The sequence below is a fragment of the Coffea arabica genome, chromosome 10e, assembly GCF_036785885.1.
Source record: "Coffea arabica cultivar ET-39 chromosome 10e, Coffea Arabica ET-39 HiFi, whole genome shotgun sequence".
Taxonomy (NCBI): Eukaryota; Viridiplantae; Streptophyta; class Magnoliopsida; order Gentianales; family Rubiaceae; genus Coffea; species Coffea arabica.
In genome coordinates, this window is record NC_092328.1 from 196,845 (window position 1) to 218,189 (window position 21,345).

General features: G+C 36.4%; 2 protein-coding genes across 2 annotated transcripts; both read left to right on the forward strand.

Annotated features, from left to right (window-relative positions):
- Positions 1–7,226: 7,226 nt before the first annotated feature.
- Positions 7,227–9,893, forward strand: LOC140015309 (uncharacterized). The gene is made up of 4 exons (XM_072067441.1): positions 7,227–7,365; positions 7,459–8,082; positions 8,453–8,685; positions 9,343–9,893. The coding sequence occupies exons 2-4, from the start codon at positions 7,538–7,540 to the stop codon at positions 9,645–9,647; spliced, it is 1,083 nt and encodes a 360-aa protein (XP_071923542.1). The 5' UTR covers positions 7,227–7,365; positions 7,459–7,537; the 3' UTR covers positions 9,648–9,893.
- Positions 9,894–13,553: 3,660 nt separating this feature from the next.
- LOC140015391 (pyrophosphate--fructose 6-phosphate 1-phosphotransferase subunit alpha-like) lies at positions 13,554–21,230 on the forward strand. The gene is made up of 19 exons (XM_072067907.1): positions 13,554–13,926; positions 14,682–14,854; positions 15,325–15,437; positions 15,731–15,805; positions 15,919–16,032; positions 16,121–16,188; positions 16,405–16,488; positions 17,234–17,287; positions 18,077–18,157; positions 18,270–18,363; positions 18,441–18,514; positions 18,707–18,817; positions 18,909–18,953; positions 19,047–19,103; positions 19,739–19,843; positions 20,030–20,146; positions 20,298–20,401; positions 20,491–20,656; positions 20,783–21,230. Exons 1-19 carry the CDS (start codon positions 13,837–13,839, stop codon positions 20,909–20,911), a joined length of 1,854 nt encoding a protein of 617 aa, XP_071924008.1. The 5' UTR covers positions 13,554–13,836; the 3' UTR covers positions 20,912–21,230.
- Positions 21,231–21,345: the final 115 nt, after the last annotated feature.

The window sequence follows — 21,345 nt, forward strand, 5'->3', positions numbered from 1 at the left end:
TTATGGGGAAGACGGAAATTTGAGCATTTAAATAGGCGAATTAAAAAGCTTTCTGACAAGTTGGAAATCATACAATTTAACTCCTCACATCAATTAACAGAAGAGCTTGCTATTAAAAAGGAGCTTAACTTACTGCTAGAACAGGAAGAACTCTATTGGAAGCAACGCTCAAGAGTCTCTTGGCTACAAGAAGGCGACTGAAACACCTCTTATTTCCATTACAAAGCTAGCCAGTGGAGATTGCGAAATACTATCGAGAGTCTTCGACTAGAAAGGGGGAATTGGATAAGCACTGGCGAACAAATTGAGCAACATATTTTGGAGTATTATCACAAACTTTTTTCCTCAGAAGGTGCGAAGGTGGAATTATATGCAAATATCATTGATCAAAAATTAGACGAGGAGATGAAATTGGAGCTCATGAAGGAGTTTTCAGACCAAGAGATCATTGATACGTTGGCACAAATGCACCCATGGAAAGCTCTATGGCCTGATGGTCTTTATGCTGGTTTTTACTAGAGATATTGAGGAATTGTTGGGAAAGAGGTGAAGGATATTGCTCTCTCAATTCTTAATGGTGGCACAAAACTCGGTAAGTTGAATTTAACTAATATAGTGCTAATACCTAAAATGAAAAGCCGTGCTATGATATCTGACTACCGGCCCATTAGTTTATGCAATGTGGCATATAAGTTGATTACAAAAACCTTGACTAATCGCTTGAAGCATGTGATGCCACATATTATCAGTGACAATCAAATGCCTTTATTAAAGGACGGTTGATTACGGATAATGTAATGGCAGCTATTGAGATGTTCCACTGGCTGGAGCATAGGAGCGAGAGACAAGATAGTTTTCTGGCACTAAAATTTGATATGAGTAAAGCGTAAGATCGTGTTGAATGGAAGTTTCTTTAATATATGTTACATGCTGCCGGTTTTCCTCAACATTGGTGCCATTTAATCATGGAGTGTGTGTGCTCTGTTTCTTACTCAATTATCATCAATGGTGGTAATACGGATTTCTTTGAGCTGAGGAGAGGATTGCGGCAGGGAGATCCTCTCTCGCCTTATCTTTTTATTTTGTGTGCAGAAGGGCTCTCGTCACTTATCTGAAAGCAGGAGAGGCAGGGCTTATGGAGTAGGATCCAAATAGGAAGAGTAGGCCCTTCAATTACTCATCTTTTGCTCACAGATGATAGTTTGTTCTTTGCTAAAGCAGATGAGTGGAGTGTCCAAGCTATCATGGAAGCATTGCAAATTTATAGGAAAGCATTAGGACAAAAGGTGAATTTTCAAAAGTCCCGACTATATTGCAGTAGCAACATGCCCCAAGTAATACAAAGACGACTTGGTGATCTGCTAGGTGTACAAGATGATGATGGGAAAGGGCTTTACTTGGGTTTACCATATATGGTTGGTAGATCCAAATTTGAAATTTTTGGTTTTGTTAAAGAAAGAGTTTGGAAAAAACTTAAAGGGTGGAAGGAAAAAACTTTGACGCTGGCCGAGAAAGAGATGTTAATCAAGGCAATAGCCCAGGCTATTGCCACTTATGTGATGTTTTGCTTCAAGCTCCCAAAACGTTTGTTGGGGAAAAAAAAGACAAAGGTAAATCTGTATTTGTGTACCGATGATAGAGATTCCATTCCAATAGGGAGACCAACAGCTAGTTTGTGAGTCTAGAACAAAAAGAAAAGGAGCAGGAAACTTAAGTTATAAGAGAAAAGAAAAAAAATGATTCTAATATTGTTTTAAAGTTTTGAAAAGAAATGGAATGATTTTGAATATATAAGTCAATACAAATTCATGCCATAGCTTTTTAAGGGCAAGATGAGCATTAAATAGTATTAGTACGCTTTGAAGAAGTTTCCTTCATATTCTACTCGAATTTGGTCGGAAAAGTTTTTAAACTGTAGCACAAGTTTTATCCTTTTAAATTTGTTCCCTTTCTTTCTTTTCTGTCTCATGAAAATCTTTCAAACATCTGATAAGTCAACTTTGCCTTTCTTTCTTGTTTTTTTAGTTCAAATCTTTCCATCCAAACTAGCTATTGGACAAGCATCGCTAAGGGAAATAATAAAAACATGCCAAGGAAAGTTTTTGATTTAAGCGAAACAAAATAATTTTCAATTCCTATACTCATTCATAATACTAATCGTGTAAAAGAAAAATAAAATTTTGGGGGGGGGGGGGGGGGGGAAGGCACTCTACAAAAAAGAAGAAAATGAACGGCATCTTCATGAATAGGTGTACAATCCAATTGAGGTGCTCATGTTGCTCACGAGCTACTCTTGTGAGTGATTTAGTCAACTTTTGGACTTGATTAGGTATGAATCGAGTTCTAGTCGAGTTCAAACTTACTTGATTACTTAAACGAGCCAAGTTCTAATAGTAGGATACTATGTTCGAATATTTGACGAGCCTAATCAAATACTAGTTTATTTCTTAATGTATATATTATTATTAAATTACATATTTAGACTGTTAAAATAATCACTACAATGTCATGCTTTAAAACAATTATTTCTGTGGTCGAATTGGTAAACATTGCACTCAAACTAAAACAATCCCTTTTGTTACCTTTTTTTATTTGTTTTCTCGTTTTCTCTCTCAGGTACGAACACCTATGTCTTTCCCTCTTTTCTCTGCACGTCTCTTTTAGGCGTAAATGATAGAAATTGAAAAAAATTGCGTCCCTTTCTCTACTCGTCTCTTTTTTCATTATCATCTCTTTCCATACCAATTTTTGTTAGGCAGGTTGGGAAATCAAGGGATAAAATAAATATTCTTTGCTCTTTGACAATTGTTGTTGAGTTTTTATATCATTGGAATTTTTCTTGTTTCTTTTTGTAGTTTTAAGGTTAAAATGCAGCCTTTTCATGTAATCTTTTCTTGTTTCATCGGGCATTTTTAAGATCAGAAAGCTACAAATTGTTGATTTCTATTTAGTTGGATTTGGATTTTCAGACTCATGTTAAATTTTGTTGGAAATTCTAAAAATTGGTTATGAATTTAATATTTGATTTTACTTGAGAACATTTGAAGACCGAGTTTTGGAAAATCAAGCTCAATCTCAAGTTCAAACTCGATTAAGCTCGAGTTTTTACAAGCCCAAACATGTCGAACGAACCGCACTCCTTCGTATACGTCAGGAGTCCATTGATGAGAAGGGGCTGGGGAAAGCTTGAACCTAATTCTTATAGTGATGAATATGAGCACAATTGAAATTCCTGGGGAGTTATACATTTGTGTATTGATAAGACCATTCACTATTTCTTGAAGCTCGATCTCTCCCCCAAATGAACCATATAGCTAAGAGGAACCATGAACTGGTTTATGCTTTTTGGCAGCCATCTGCCATTGGATATATTGGGATCTAGAAATATTTTGCGATCAACGTACAGGAAAACCTTTTTTGGATTTGTCCAAGTTCGACCTTTTACAAATATGAGCGAGTCAAGCTAACAAGCTCAAGTAGTGCTCGAGTGTAGTACCACTTGATCAGCTCGATTTGACTTTACCTCTATTCATGAATCCAAGCACAAGGTAATAGTGTGAGGACTCGAAAAAATTATTTTAGAATTGGTGTTTGAATTGAGGAAGAAAACTCTTGTCTTGCAACTTATCTTGGAATCTTGACATATTATACTAAGAACCTCTCTTTTCCTTCTTATTTTGCCATTTAAACAACATATGACTTGATTGTGATGGATTTTATGAAAGATTCATGATTTTTCTTAGTGTTTTGCAATTTTCAGCTTTGGAATGTGTTGGTTAGTCTTGATATGAATGATTTGGTTTTGATATGAGATTGGATGAACTTTTTACCTTTGAGATGAGGTTTTCTAGCTTTTATGTACGATTTTCCAACTTTAGTCGTTAATTTTTAGCTTTCATTCGAAATTTTCAACCTTGAATTATTATTTTTCAACTTGTTATGAAATTTTGGGCTGCCATGAGGATTTTCTGGCTTGTACATGTATTTTTTGTTTCACTTGAAGGATTTCTAACTTTTGGTGTTAAATTTCAGTTTAGGATTTAAATTTTCAAGTTAGATATATGTTAAAGATATGCTTGATACATGCCTATTTTAGTTGATTTTGTGGCTTAAAATAAGAATCTCTTGTATCTTATTACTTGTGGATTTGTTTGGGGCTGTTTGGCTATGAAAGTTAGCTTTAAAATTGGAGGGAAAATGTAAAAAAAAAAACAGAAAAAATGCTGTCTATTTATTTTCTTGTAGATAAGTGAGTGGAAGTAAAAGTAGGAATGTGATTTTTTGGATGATTTGGATTTAGATTGTTTAGGGATATTTGAATCCACTCTAGTGATGGTATATGAGCTGAATTTTTGCCAACATTCAAACATTGTACATGGTAAATGTGATGACCATTTTACACATGATGTTTAGTTGTATATGCCAAGTTTTAAAATTAAAATATTCCACTCGTTTTCTTTTCAAAAACAAAAAGGAGCATGCATGTATTTTGCATAGGGTTACTAACCTATGAGGTTTATTTATATAAGTTCTATTTATATGATCTTCCCTTGATATTAGCAAGCGAGAGTTGAGGTGTGAATTTAGAATATTTTTATTTTTCTCTTGTATATAATTTTACTCAAAACACTTGATATAATTTATTTCTTTACATGTGTGTTAGTTTTGGACCAAGACAAGAGATTTAAGTGAAAGAAAATGAGTTTCTTCAAATCATTTTCTAATTGGACAATTTTCAACTTTGCATTTTGAAAGTTTGTTCTAATTTTCTCAAATGTTTGACTATAATCAATGCTCATGTATTTCAAATGACTCTTGAAATATTGATTTAGTATGCACATGAGGTTTTTTCCTTGATTTGAATAAGAAAATGTTATATTTTTTATAAATTATATGGGTATAAAACTTGTAAATTGATACATTTTCTAAATGAAGTTTTGAAATCTTAATTTTTTCATGTAATTTAATTTTGTATTGCTAGTCTTTGAATATAATTTATGATCACAAAATTCGAGAGAGTTCAGGAGGATGAACCATGGTTGAAGTGACAAATTGCTTTTGACTGGTGATTGTTCGTTGTACGTTGTACTTCCAATGACTATGTGGATCGATATGAATGTTTAATTGAATGTTAAATGTTTTTCAATGATTGTTAAAAGGATTTTCAATTGATGAGTGTTTACTTTATCACATTTGACTTAAGTGAATGTGAATTTTCAATGATCAAATGATTGAATATTATTTATGCATTAATGTAAGCCTTTGGTTGAATTGGACCGCTGCCTTTCGTTGTCAGTCGACTTGAGACAGAAACGATTCAATCAGGCGGCTGGTGACTCGGAAATAGTATTTGGTATACTCGAATATGACCACAAAATAGGATGGAGAACTGGACAGTGAATGCAATGCAATGATTATGAATGGTTGAACGAATGAATGAAATGAATACTGAAAGAGTTTTCACTTTTAAATGTTTTAAATGTCGGAGGTATAAGGGAAATGAACAGCAACTGAACGACTGAATGATTGAGTGTTTGTTTCTCGATTGACTGTTTAGTATTGTTCAAAGTGTGTAAATTGTTAAATGTAATACTTCCATATTTTATCTACCTGACCGCTTGTTCGAAAAACTCACTGGACTTTTAGCTTATTCATTTAGTTTTTGTTTCCTTACAAGAGTGGAGGCCAGAGCAAGTAAGCGTGAAAATAGTGTATATAATTTTCATGTACTTGTATTTTTGTAGATGAAATGTATTTGGGATATTTGGTAATGAAATATTATGTTTCATTTTTTGATTGTAAATTAAATTGAAATTCTTGGATGAATGGAACTTATATGTTAATCTAGAGGCGTGAAAGACTATTTCAAGAATGTAAATGAGTGAGTCTTGATAAGAATTGGGCAGATGGTCCGCTAAATCCTTGTGTTAATCTTACGGAGAGATGGGGTCGTCACAAATAGCAGGCTAGGAGTGCAATTTTTATTTCAGTTTTACAAATGGCAATACTTTTTAATGTGTCTGGATAGCATTTTATTTACACACGTTAATTTGTTTGCATCATTAACATATTTTTTAACTATTTTTTTTATTTCATATATATCACATCAAAAAAGTGTTGCGATATTTTTAAACAAATTATCCCAAATAACTTGCTATATTATTCTAGTCTAGTCTATTATGGAAAAAAGAAAATAATAAAGATGAAAGGAAAAGTCTATCTAAGCAAAGGTGTGTACTAGTGCATATTTTGTAGATATGCAAGGTATTTTACAAACGTATAACACTTATACTATTGTACCCTAATAATGAAGAGGGGAATCCAACTTCTAATGTTGGATATTTTCATAAATTGCTAACACTCGTACAATTCTACTCAAGTGGGGAGATTCTTGTAATCCGTGTTTTCTTTATTCTAAAACATGGAGGGAGAACCCGACCTATAAGAATTGGCTGGAGGTATTTTGGTCATGCAAAATATAATTTCATTTCAACCTTGTGAACAAGTTAGGCATAACAGTTAAAGTATACATATTTGAAGTTTAGAGGATAAAATATCAATAAGGGCCAAATTTAGGGGGGCAAAGTATAATTAACCCCATTTTAAATAATACACTGTCCAAGTTACATCATTGAGTAGTTTTTTTTTTTTTTCTTTTTACTTTATGAGTAGGGTGGCAAATCACGCCTAGTGAGTCAGTTATTGTCAAATCCAAACTCGGTCCACAAAAAGAAATAGGGTTTCGTGCTTCAAGCTTGGGTTCGCTATTATAAGGCTTACATTCAGCTTACAAATTTATTAGAGACTCGGAGATTATTGGGTTAGGCCTAAGTTCATAATTTAATGCATATGTTTAATATTTGTATATTATTATACGATAATCTATAAACTATAAACTTTTTAAATTTAGAATATGCATAATTATATATATTACATATATATTTTATACGCGTAATTCAAAATATATAGGTTTCGTTTGATTTTTTTCCTTTTTTTAATTTTTATTAAGCAAAACTACATAAAAGAACGATTTGTTTGGATTGCTTCATATTTTCTCAATTTTATTTGTTTACATCATCTTTACAATTTTCAATACACCTTTTTATCTTCCCAATATCTTTTTATCTCACATACATCACATTATAAAAAGTGCTACAGTAAAAATATCTCAAATAATCCCAAATAACTTACAATCCAAACAGACCCGATGGTTTGAAACATACTCAACTACTACTACTTAAGCACGAAGGAACGAACAGATAGCCGAGTCCAGCTGGTTTTAGACCACCAATACGCTACTACTCTTCTGTGTTAAATAAAATTTGGACGAAACGGACGCGATGCTTCTTCATCTTCTGGGGAGAGGTGAATGCTTATCTTCCTCTTTCCTCCGCAACTAGCACAAAACTGACCCAGGAAGTGGCCCCTTTTTATTTTGATTTTGATTCTGTTTTGCAGGGGAGTAGCGGTGATTAGTTTTATTATTGTCTCTGTTTATTTGTTCGTAATCAGTTAATGATTGAATCATTTTTGAGAGATGATGAGTGATTTCGGTGGTGGCGGGGAGGATGATATACTAGTGCTAGTCGGTGATGATGATTTGGATCACAGCAACACCATGCTGGATGCTACTCCTCCTCCTCATCATCATCCAAACCCTTCGTCCCCCGCCGCCGCCGCCCAGTACGATCATGATTTTTCGAACATCCGCCAGATCGAGCAGTTTCTCTTGAATGAAGACGACATCATAGACATGTATCCCGAGGAGGAGGGGGAGGAGGACCGCCTTACCGCCTCCCTGGGTTTTTTGTCCGACATAATCCTCGATTCGCCGCTTCCATCCGATCCCTCCTCCCCCGATAATCCATCTCCCGAAAGCGACTTCCCCTATTCTAACCACAACTCCAACTCCGACTCCGACGCCAAGGATGTCCAACAACCCCCCAATCTCATAGGTCATCAGGAGCTCCTCACCCCTGCTGCTATTCCCCACCCCCACCAAGAGGAGAAGGGACGGAGCGAGGCGGGCCAGCTTAATAACAATGGTGACGATGTCGATCCTATTTCCAAGAAACGCAAAAGGTACCCTCATTCTTCCCTCTCTGCTGCCTACATCCTTGGAATTATACCCGACCAATTTAACAGAACACCCCCCCGCCCGGCGGGGTCCCCTGCACCCACCGCCGTTCACATGATTAAATCTACCTTGATTGCAATTTGGATTGTGGTTTTTGCTCCCAACAATTAAGCAGGCTTCGAATTTTGTTAAATATTTGAATTTGTTTGGGTTAGTTGGAGTACAGTTTGCTCTGTTGAAGGTGATGGCCCTAAATCTCATCTTTGCAGACACCCCTGGTTTATGGTGCTTTTAGTTGAACCTTTGAACTGTCTATCTTGTACCATTACGGTTGTAGTATTTGTGTTTTACTGAATCTGGTTCTTTCTTTTGCAGGCAATTGAGTAACAGGGATGCAGCTGTCCGTTCTCGAGAAAGGAAGAAGATGTATATAAAGGATCTCGAGATCAAGAGCAGGTACTATGAAGCAGAGTGCAGGAGGCTCGGGATGTTGCTTCAGTGCTATCTTGCTGAGAATCATGCTCTACGCCTTTCCTTGAACACCACCACTACCACCCAGGCCTTTGATGCTTCCACAACCAAGCAGGAGTCTGCTGTGCTCATCTTGGGTGAGTACACCATCTTTTTCAGTCCCTCTCTTAACAACACACCCCCCCCCCCTTTTTCCAAAAAAAGCCAAAAAAAAAGACCCTTCTTCGTTATAATAATAGTTGTATTGCTACGTTTTTAAATTTTCAAAGTCCAAAAGGAACAACAATTCCCGTGATCTGCCAGACTTTGTTGAGTTGAGAGCAGAAATGCGACCACACTGAAACAGCTCGCTTATTTAGTCTTTTTATTACATATGTAACTTATGTATTCCGGGTTTCTGATACTGCATTTCGTATCACCTGCCATTCACTCGGTTTTAGTTCTTTGAATTCAATTGCACCTTTCATTGATGTATGCGCAGCCTCAATTATCACGTTCTTTTAGTTCTCGTGGAGACCTACTGATAATTTATAATGTGGTTTGAAAGCAAGACTTCTTAAAAATGCTTAGCTTTAGGCACTGTAATAGATTGAGATTTGTTGGTGTTGGGGTGATCTATTCTCATGGTTGCTTTGGAATATTTGCTGTAGCTCTCAACTCCAAATCCACGTGTGACAGTTTTGTTGTCCTTGATACATCATGGATGGTTTTTTTTTTTTTTTTTTAAGCCGAAGCGAAATAGAAAATTAGAATTTATGCATAAAATGAATTGACAGAATGTGTTAATTTTGCAGAATCCCTGCTGTTGGGTTCCCTGCTTTGGTTCCTGGGCATCGTGGCACTCCTCACTCTGCCCAGACAGTTGCCAAATCTAGGAGCAGCAGGAGCAAAAAAGGTGGGCTGCAAAACTCCGCGAAGCCTGGCTCCAAGAGAGGCAGGAACTAAAGTACATGGAACGCTAGGGTTCCAATCTTTTATGATGAGCAAGAGATGCCGAGGTTCAAGAAGAAAGATGAGGTGCTCTTTCAAATTGGGGTCGGCAGCTTCTTTTCGCGGCATTTTGTCCGTGACACCCTGCCAGTTCCTGGCCTTCTGTTAAGTTCTCCGTTGAGTAGTTGCATGATTGGGAAGACGAGCTGTTTTCGCTAAGATTTAGCCCGCTATTTATGGGACATAATGTAGTAGAAGTGGTTGTAATTTTCAGTGTCTGTGAAGAGGTTCCAGTAGGGGATTCTTTTTTGTTTTTTTTCCCCCCATTTTTTTGGGTGGTTTTCTTGATGTTAGAATTGAATTACAAATTCCGTTTCAGTATCTATTGTTATATTAACGTTTTCTTCATGCTTAATGGGCGGGGCTTTTATGAGCAGGGGACTAATAGATTACACTTTGCAGGGACTTGGGATGTGCTCTTTAGATAAGAGAGTTGCAGCCCTGGACTTGATGTTGAATGTGGGGTTGGTTTCATGCCCTCTTTTGATAATAGTAGTGATGAGACGGCAGGTGTGGTTTTTGATAATAGTAGGGATGCATGCAGGTAAAACTGGAAACTGGGAAGTTTGGTTCAATTGGGGATGGATTGGTTGGAAGCACTCGGTAATTTTGTTGATTGTGTTTTGGATGTGAATGTGGACCCCCGCAACTTTGGACGAACCTTGAAGTGCGGTAAATCTGATTAAGCCCTTGGTTTTCAACGAGCGCAAGGGGAAACGATAGAAAGAAATTGGTGGGAGGTATGGCGGGCTCCTCGGGCTGGCTGACGGAGGTGGCCAAACAACCCACTGGTAAGATGGAAAGCAGGTAGAGATTTTTATATTTCGTTGGGCCGGGGGGGGGGGGGTGTAAAGGGAAAAATAGTGGAGTGGTTGGTTGTTTGGACTTTTGGAGGGTGAGATGTTTGTGAGGCTGTGGGCTCCATTGAATTTAGGGATAATTTTAGGGGATAATTTCAGAAACCTCAGGGGGAGGTTTCTGACACTTTCATTTCACTGACATCCCCTGAGGTTCTCAAAATTTCACTTACCTCCCTTGATAAAAAATTGGGCCCCTTTTCTGACGTCATCAGGGCCAAAATTACAGATATATCCCAAGTAGTTGGGGTTAATTACTACCGTTTAGTTACATAATGGCATCTGATATGATTAATTAAACTTAACAACAATAATAGAAACTTGATTCCTGATACATGAATTAATCCAGTCATTTTGGGAGTAAGGCGCCAATTGAGCTGCAATATTGGCGCCATTTTTTGTGCCTGGTGTGATTTGACAAGAGGAATAACAAGATCACATATAAGATCACTTATATGTGGTCTTATACGACATTCTGGATATAGGAAAAGAAACAGAGAAAATAACAAGAACAAAAATGGAAAGGAAATTGTGATCAAACCAGTGGTCCTAATATGCACTGGAGTAGCGGCAACAAAGTGAAGAATTAATTGTTATTTTGAAATAGTTGCAAACACAACAGGAAAGGTACAAATTTATTTGTTCCTTTAACTTTCCTTTCCTGGTTCTCAGGATGCGAGCTTGTACTAAGCTCCACCGCCAACCCTCCATTTCGAAAAAAAAAGACAAAAGCAAAACAAAAGCAAACACACGAAGCGCAGAATAACGTTGAAACCCGCAAGCGGGATTCTGTGTTTTTTCTATTTCAAGGTTAGCTCGCATGCGGGTTAATGTTATATTTGAGCGCGAGAAGAAAAAATTGGTAATTAGGCTCTTTGGGCATTATAAGTAAATATTTAAATTAATGGCAGTTTTATTACACCAATATTATTGTATTATCATTATTATGATTATTGTATTATTTCTTATGCAAATATAACATTTAATTATCCAAGCAGTTTGATTTTATTTTTACAATTTATAAAATTTTTATCACTTATATAATATTTTTAAAACCCTAATACATCTAAATTTGAATCTAATTTTCTACAAGTCATACTTATAAATGCGAAATCTAACAAAAAAGTTAAATACAATTTTTGCAGGTCAAATTTAACAAATGCGAGCTATTTGCAAAATTTTAAATATTTGCAACATTTTTTAAAACAAAAATTAGAAGCTTTCTGCAAATAATTCCCTACCTCTCAAAAAATACCAAAATAAAAAAGATAAGAGCTCGCATTTGCTTTCTAGAAATAATTCCCTAGCTCTTAAAAAAGGAAAAAAAAAAATTGAGAAGAGCTCGCATTCGTGGAATGCGAGCTCTTGTAAGCTCGCATTTGTGAAATTCACAAATGCGAAGACCCCCTGACGGAAATTAAACCCAAAATCACCCCTTTTGTAGAATTTTTTTAAAATTCATCACAAAGTTGGAAATTTCTCAATAGAAATACAACTTGTCTGGATTCCTTTCACTCTCTGATATCATTACGGTTGCTTTGCGATTACAGCGGCAAAACCTGTTTTTAATGGAGAAAGATGTAGGTGAATTCCATGATTCTCCCCTATGGCTTGAAGAGGCCATGGTTGCAGCTAAAACTTTTTACTCAGAGCTCTAATTGTAGCACAGCAAATGCACTTGTTATCACTCCAAATTAGTAGCAAAGAATGTTAATAGCTTGAAACCTCAGAGGTAGTTAAGTTGCTTTGCTTTATATGCTATTGCTACTGAAACAGCAAACCTTCTGGCCGTTGCAATTTGCAGCTAGCCGTTGCAAAATCTGCCAAATAACTGTTGCATGGCACATCTGGTGCATGCAATTTTTTGTATTGCACTTACCCCCCTCAACTTTACTAATTAGTCCAAATCATTTATTCTTCTTTGAATCTTCTACTAATACAACTTCTGCAAAGGGTAGCTATGGAATAAAAATACCTTCTCACACATGAAAATAATATTTTAATCTGATTTGGACTGGATTGTTACCACAAAATCAAAAGCAAGGGAGGTAAGTGAAATTTTGAGAACCTCAGGGGATGTCAGTGAAAGTGTCAGAAACCTCAGGGGAGGTTTCTGAAATTATCCCTAATTTTAGAAACCTCACCCACCTAATGTCTCTACAATTTCATTGACCTCATAAGGTTTTCAGAATTACACTAGCTTCCCTTGGAGTTTAGGATTTGATAACAAAATCAGTCCATGTCAGGAAAAGTGAACATAAAAAGGTGTTTTTAATCTCATAAATGCCCCTTTTGTAGGTGTACAAGTTATATTAGTGAAATAATGGAAGCTAATAAAAGTCAAAAATAAATTAGAAAAAATGAGGTGATATTAGTGAAATAAGGAATAATAGTTAGAAGTAGCATCCAACCATTTACGCTCGAAGCCGTAGCAACGGCTTCTGCTTTCTTTTGTAATGGCTATGGTTTGTTTGGATTGAGCATTATTTACCCAGTTTTATTTGCTTACATCATCATTACAATTTTCAATACACCTTTTTACCTTCCCAATTACCTTTTTATCTCACATACATCACATCACAAAAAGTGCTACATTAAAAATATTCCAAATAATCCCAAATAACTTACAATCCAAACAAACTTATAGTATTGTAGTGGCCTGTTTGTATTTTACGAGCAAGGAAACCAACAACCCCCGAGCCCAACCTTCCACTTTGGGGGTTTGCAGTACCGTTATGGTTTGTTTAAGCAGAGGAGGTTGGATTAGAACATTCTAACTAATAATAATCTTGGCGTCACGAACGAACGAACGAACGGTGCATTTGATAAAATTAAAATTTAAAAAATAAAATTTGAAACTGAATCTACAAATTGATTGAATTATTAAGTATTAAATTTAATATATTTAAATGTATATTATATTAAATAATAAATAAATAATTTATTTCTTATTTTTGAAAATAAGTTTATTTAGAAAATTTAGAGAGCTTTTTAATAAGCACTAGTAATGTATGTACTTGAAAAAGAAAAATTTTAAAAAAGTTAGAGAGATATATATATATATATATATACTAATATATGTAAAATGGTAGAGTTATAAAACCAAAATGGAGTGTTTATATGGTAAATTAATTGCAGAGCTAAAACGCAAAATAGAGTAGTGGTACTACAAATCAGCGGCGTAAAACCACAGCAAGCACAAGGTTAGCGAGAGAGAGGGAAAGGGAAAGGGGAAGGACTTTTGGGGTGCGGCGGAGTAAAGCAGCTGCAGCGTCCTCCTGTTTTACAGAGAGAGAGAGAGAGGGAGAATTTGGAGTCTGTGTCGTGTGAGAGTTTAAGAAAGAGAGTAGAGGAGGAGGTGGGCGTCCAAATCCAACAATTTAACAAGCCAAAACAAAAAAAAAAAGAAAAGAAAAGAAAAGAAGATCGAATCGAAAGAAAATGGATTCGGACTTCGGAATAGCAAGAGAACTTTCTGATCTGCAAAAGCTTCGCGCTCAGTATCAGCCACAGCTCCCTCCCTGCCTTGAGGTCGTCCCCTCTTTCCATTTCTTTCTTCATTTTTCTCTTCCTTTCTACTCTACGCATCTTAATCATCCTGCCTTGTTTCCGAAACCATTATGACAATTCTATCATTGGATCGGTTCGGTTCCTTGCACCGAACAGTAATAATGTTACTACTGATAATGCCTCCCGTCCCACTTCTTTTCTTTCTCTTCTTCGTTTTGGTTGAATTTTTGAGTCTCAGCGCTTGTTTTTTTATTTTTGGGTTAATATATCTATCATATCTGTCTGTGAATTAGTACATTCCTGGTTGTTTGGGCTTCCCTATATGCTTTTTCTGCTCTCTTCTCCGGAAAATCGGATCTGACTCTCATTACTTCGCTATCACCGCCGCTGCTTCATTCTCTGTATGTTGTAACTCAGTATAATTGTTACCCCTATTTCTGGTTAGAACCTTTTTTTTTTTTTTGCATTTTTTTTTTTTACATTTCTTCTTCGTTGGTGAATATTTCTCTTCAGAAGACTTTCTAGAAAATTTTCCCGTTTCTTGTCGTTTATCGCTGTATTTACCAACAACTGTAGGCTCCAGAAATGAATGCTCAACTTTACTCACGAATAGTACATTATGTTGTTGCTATTACATACCCACTCCGTCTTTTACCTGTCTCTTTCCCCGGAGTTGGGAGATTTTTATTTATTTATTTATTTGGTCGTATCAAAAGGAGGAGGACGTGCTCGCTTATTAGGAGGGGGACTCCTCCACTCTCTTCTGCTCTCTACAGGGAACTACTGTTCGAGTGGAGTTTGGCGATGGCACTACTGCTGCTGACCCGCACGGGGCTCACACTATCAGTCGCTCCTTTCCTCACAGCTATGGTCAGCCTCTGGCTCACTTTCTCAGGGCTACTGCCAAGGTCCCTGATGCTCAGATCATCACTGACCACCCGCCTATTCGGTAACAGGCATTTCTTATCATTCACCATTGCCTCGCCTCTTTCAGCTTCTCTGCACAACTTACTGTTTTCACTCAAAAGTTATCACTGTATGATGCGTTCATGAGCTTTATGTTCAAAGTGGAAGAAGAAGATGGTGGTGCGCTGCTCATGCCTTCATTCTGTCTCCCCTCATTTACAGCTTTCACTCGCTATTAGATGGGAGGATATGATTGAATATGAATTGAATTAATCAGATGAAGTAGCTTCAGCTGCACTACATCCACTCACCCCCCTCCTGTGCTTGCATCTATGCACATTCAGACATTCATACAAAATTTAGCAAATTTTCTGTCTTGATCTGTAATGCGTTTATGGGAGAAGCATGGATGAGTGCATGTTGATGTTATATGTTTATGCAGGCTTTTTATGTTAATTTGAATCTGGATGGTCAGTTTTTATGCACTTTCTGGTTCGATGTTTTACTCCTCAGGGTGGGATTAGTTTTCTGCGGTAGACAGTCTCCTGGTGGACATAATGTCGTTTGGGGACTTCACGATGCTCTCAAAGTTCATAATGCTAACAGCACTTTGCTTGGATTTTTGGGTAAGTGATTATTGGGTTTCACCAATTTTTTCATGCTCAAGTTGCTATGATTCGAATGGATTGCCTAATGGAATCTTCCTTATATTTTTGGCTACACGATAAGAGCGTTCTTGCCCTTTTATTTTAGTTTTCACAGATTATTCATTTACTGTCTTCTCTATTGTGATAACTTCACATGATATGATGGTTCAAACAGTTTCTGCTTTTGCATTAGTCAGGTTTTTAAAGATCGAATGCATATTTTTTTCTCTCATTAAGCAGCAAGTGTTACTGCTGTCATATTTCATTACCAGGTGGTTCTGAAGGTCTATTTGCACAGAAGACTCTTGAAATTACCGATGACATCCTTGCTACATATAAAAATCAAGGTAAAAATTAGAGCATCAGGCTTCGATGTGATGCATAGACTCAAACTTTATCTCGACCTTATATTTGCTTGGATTGAGATCTTTGGACATTTATTGAATGCTACTCTCTCAAGGTGGTTATGATCTACTTGGACGGACAAAAGATCAAATAAGGACTACTGAGCAGGTGAATGCAGCAATGGCTGCATGCAAAGCTTTAAAGTTGGACGGCCTTGTTGTTATTGGAGGTATTTGGTTTTCTCTCAATAAAGGCTTACAAGCCCAGGGTATTATGTTGAAATCCTCTAACTGGTATATATTTTCTGTTTCTTCAAGGGGTAACTTCAAACACAGATGCTGCTCAGCTTGCAGAAACTTTTGCAGAAGCAAAATGCCAAACAAAGGTGTAGTGCCCTAGCAGCACTTCCTTTTCTAAATATTTCTTCTGGATTACCAATTCATTTGTGATTGGCAGAGCTAACCTATTGTTGATACCATTTTCTGATCGTTATGGGTGTAAAATGATCGCTTCAGAATGCTGAACTTAATGTATATTGCTTCTGGCAGGCGTTTTTTCTGAACATAATTAGATAATATATATTGTCCTGAAATTTCTGCAGGTTGTGGGTGTCCCAGTCACGCTAAATGGAGATCTCAAGAACCAATTTGTAGAAACTAATGTTGGTTTTGACACTATATGCAAGGTATGTGTACTCTTTAGAAGGATGAAGTTAGATGCTCTCAGAATTTATTGACAGCTCTTATTGTTTGTGGTACCCAATCCCCCATCTTCCCTCCCAATCTTCTGTGAAATTGGTTTTGAGTTCAGGAAGTGCGACATTGTAGATGAGCTTATGGTATAATATTTTTTCTCCTGGTCTATCTCGTCTTGCAAGAAATTTTGTTGATGTTTGTAACTTTGTTCCCTAGAATGTGGATCATTATATTTCCCAGAACAAGATTTCAATCATGGATTATCACCTGGCATAAATTGTACTACACTAGGTGTCATTTACTTAAGACCACATGAATCGAAAATTGATGATTGTTAATGTCAAAGATCGTCTGGATATAGAATTGTTTTGGGGTATAAAAGCTGCTTAATTTTTATAATCTTGAATGGTAGATACAAAATAAGATCGTTGGAAAAAAAAAATAGATATTTTGTTTGTATAACTTATTTTGTAAGATAGTAGAGGACGTTGGGGCTTTGGATTGAAAACAGGTATTTGCGCAATTGAGAGTGTTAATAATCACTGTACACTTGTAGTTGATTCAGTTGAAGATACATCTTTGGTTCATGTGTTTTTTCTGAACTCATTCTGAAGTCTGGTCATTTATCATTCTTTTATTAGAGATGAAGAGAGCATTAAGTACAGAAGTTGTGAAGATACATTTGTGGCAATAATGGGCCAGAAACTGACTACATATTTATGGGGCTCCTTTCAGGTTAATTCCCAGCTTATTAGCAATGTTTGTACTGATGCACTCTCTGCTGAGAAGGTAATTATCTCTGTCCTCCTTTTTTGGGCATTCATTCTGGTTTCACCTTGAGCAGTTGGATTAACTGTTTTAGGGCCTGTTTGATGTTGCGGTGGCTTGTTAAAAAGCACTTAATTAGTAGAGCTTTTGATCAAAGTACTTATTAAGTGCTTAATCATACCGTTTGGGTGTATATTTGCATGATTACGTTTTCTATTTGATTATGTGCATTTTTAAATTTCTAAGACATTTATCTCTTCATTTTGTTCAAATTTATAATAAAATTGTTAAAGTTATTTATTTATTTTGGAAAACAAAAGTTGCTCTAAAATCATCAACTTTGATCCTATGCCAAAATCGCTTTATTGGCCAAAAGCTGTACTCCTAAATTCAATGGATGATACTCACCAAACATGTTTTTAGCAAAAGCACCACAACCCCAAACAGGCTTTTAGTAATGACTATACTTTTAGCGCTCTTCAGAATTTTGGTGCACATATTAGAGTGTCAGCTGTTCATATTTTTTAAATAAAAAGCTTCTATATTTGTTGCCATTCCCTCAGGCTTGGCGCCAATGAGGTTTTTATTGGAGAGAAATAAATAAGACTATGCCTTTGTCCTATCAAATATGAATATTAAGTAATAATAGCATGGCACTTTGAATTCAGTACGATAAATTTTTGCATTGTCAAAAAATTCTCTTATTTATCGGGAGTCCACTCCAGCATCGCAAACCTTTTTGTTTTTATTTTGGAAGCATGCATTTGTGAATAAAGGACTTTAACATTTTCCTTCTGCATTTTTTTACAGTATTATTATTTCATCCGACTTATGGGCCGAAAGGCATCACAAGTTGCTTTGGAATGCACTCTTCAGTCACACCCAAATATGGTTAGTTTTTATGCACCATGTTCTATTACTCTACTTGTATTAAATGTTGAACGCTGTTTTTTCAATACAATTATTTGCTTTGTGATCAGTAGCCTTAGATTGCTCTTAATAGGTGATTCTCGGTGAGGAAGTGGCTGCATCGAAACTTACACTTTTTGACATCACAAAACAAATTTGTGACGCTGTTCAAGCTAGGGCTGAACAAGGTTTGGAATCTTGGTTTGCACTAATCAGCATTACTGCTGATGTCTTGACATTGTCAAATAATGTGTTTTTGTTTCAGATAAATATCATGGTGTCATTCTGCTGCCAGAGGGGCTTATAGAAAGTATTCCTGAAGTGTATGCTTTATTACAGGTATAGATTCAGGCTCTTGGTCTAAAATTTCATCCTACGTAACCTTCTCCCCATTAATATGGAATATATCACTCTTTATCCCTGTCAAAAGCAAAGTGGTCAAGAAGATTTATTTGGATGCTTGTGATTGTCTTGTAGCTATAATTCATCTGTTGACTAAATGCTTCTGTACAATTATCTTTTATCTCCTAGGAAATCCATGGGTTGCTTAGACAAGGTGTTTCTGCTGATAGCATTTCCTCTCAACTGACCCCCTGGGCATCTGCATTATTTGAGTTCTTACCACCTTTCATAAGGAAACAGGTATCCTTTTTGCCCTATCTCTCTAATATAATTTACTATTTTAAATTTCTTGCATAATGGTGCTCAGTGCCTTAAAATTATGATCCTGCAGCTCCTACTCTTTCCAGAATCTGATGATTCCGCACAGCTATCCCAGGTAATTGAATCTGCCAATTAATGGTACTGCTTGATGTATATGTACTTTTTTTATTTTTTGGTAATGATTGTTTGCATTCTCTTTCACTTGCAGATTGAGACAGAGAAACTTCTTGCGCATCTCGTGGAAGCTGAAATCAATAGGCGATTGGTAAACTTTAATCTTGAGAAAGACAACCATTAACCTTTCTCCTCTTTTCTTTTTTCAGTTCAAGACACTTTTTGAATATTCAAAATCTGGTGATAGTAATCTCTGGATATAGTAGTTGTACTTTCTCTTTTAGAAACAGTTTCTTTAGAAACCATATTCTGTTTTGGAATTAGTTTGTCTTATACAGTTGACTTGTTTTGGTCACTGCTTCCGAGTTCATGGTTATTTAAGTGGTAAGAAGAAAAAGTTATGTAAAAGTACTTAAATGACTAGAAACTTGTAAAAAGCAGCTTAAGACAGATGCCACATATTATTTAGGTTTGCAGTACTACATGTCAGATAGTGTAATTTTCTTTTTCTTTTTGTCTCAGAATTATCTGTTCTTTTTTTATTTTTTTAAATTTTTGTATTTAAGGCTATTACTTGTTTAAAGTTATGCACATAATGTTCGAGTGGTAGTTGAATAAATATTAATAAAGCTTTAGGAGAAAGCACACTAACATGCATTAACATGTTGCAGGACCGTAGTTAGAATTGCATATGCTTCTGAAATAAACAAATGTTTGTTTGCTTGTGAACTTTCTGGTTTTTAGTAAGTAAACCCAGGCCACTAACTTATTTCATGATCTTTGCAGAAAGATGGAACTTATAAAGGAAAAAAATTTAATGCCATTTGCCACTTCTTTGGTTATCAAGCTCGAGGGTCACTGCCATCAAAGTTTGATTGCGATTATGCCTATGTAAGTTTTAGTCCTTAAGCGTTGGGTGTAGCTTGGGGTTATGGGTCCTTGTCTTGGACAAGTGTTTAATCCTCATAAACCCCATCTTTTTACTGTCCGCTTGAGAAAAAGAAAAAGTTCAGTATTTGAGTCTTGCCCTTGGTGAAAAAAAAGGTATTGTGTTAAAAAATCGTTACCCTTTTGCAGGTTCTTGGTCACATCTGCTACCATATTCTGGCTGCTGGGTTGAATGGTTACATGGCAACTGTAACTAATCTTAAAAATCCTGTAAACAAGTGGAAATGTGGCGCCGCTCCAATTACTGTGAGTTTCTGGTAGCATTAAATCTTTGTATTCATCCAAAAGTCAAGAATGTCCACTGTGGATATGGTGTATCTGTAATTTTTGTTGTTTGTTCCTGTTTTTCTACTGTCCTTCAAGTTTTGAATTGTCAAATTCCTTTTGGTGAATCCAGGCTATGATGACCGTTAAGCGCTATGGTCGTGGTCCTGGAACACAGTCCCTTGGAAAACCTGCTCTGCATCCTGCTACTGTTGATCTGAAAGGCAAAGCATACGAGTACGTTTTTTTTTGGGGGGGGGGGGGGGAGTTGGGAGTGGAATTGAGGACTTGTTTACTGAGTAATCAACCCATATCTTTTGGTGCAGGTTGTTGAGACAAAATGCGACAAAGTTTTTGATGGATGATGTCTACAGAAATCCAGGACCCCTTCAATTTGATGGTCCTGGTGCAGATGCAAAGTCTGTAACCTTATGTGTTGAAGACCAGGACTATATGGGCCGCATCAAACGGTTGCAAGAATATCTTGAAAAGGTGGTTCACTTTCCTCTTCATCCAAATTTGATAGTTCACGGCATTTGATCCTTTGCTGGATTTTTTACATTTTATAATTCCTCTAGTTCCCCGCACATCTTATTCTCCTTGTCATTCCTTTTCCAGGTGCGCACTATTGTGAAACCTGGGTGCTCACAAGATGTTCTGAAAGCTGCTCTGAGTGCCATGTCTTCTGTGACGGACATTCTATCCGTGATGTCAACACCGTCAAACAGTGGAAACATGCCCTTTTGAACGTTAACATGCTGTTGATGAATGGAAATTTTGTGGTGCAACCATTGATGAACTACAAATGCAGGATTCCTGATGTTTCTTTTTTTTTTTTTTTTTTTTGGACTTTATGCATGAGGTCAATAGTTTAATTAGGTGCTGGAAAACGGAATTATGAAGATAAATATGATGGTTTTGGTTTTTTCTTGTTGCGGTTTTCATTCTTGCAACTCTGAGGAACAGAATAACACACTGTAGTTGACTGGAGTATGTGGTTGGCTGAACATGTGGCGAAACGAGACTTGGTTTCTGCAATAATGAAGATTTTTTTTTTTTTTTTTTTTTTTAATGACGGCTGCCTGTTTTACATGATGGCACTTATTATAGGATGAATTGGAAGAGATCAATGACTAGTTAAATTGGCTGCTTTCGAGTATGTGGTTAACTGCATATGTGGC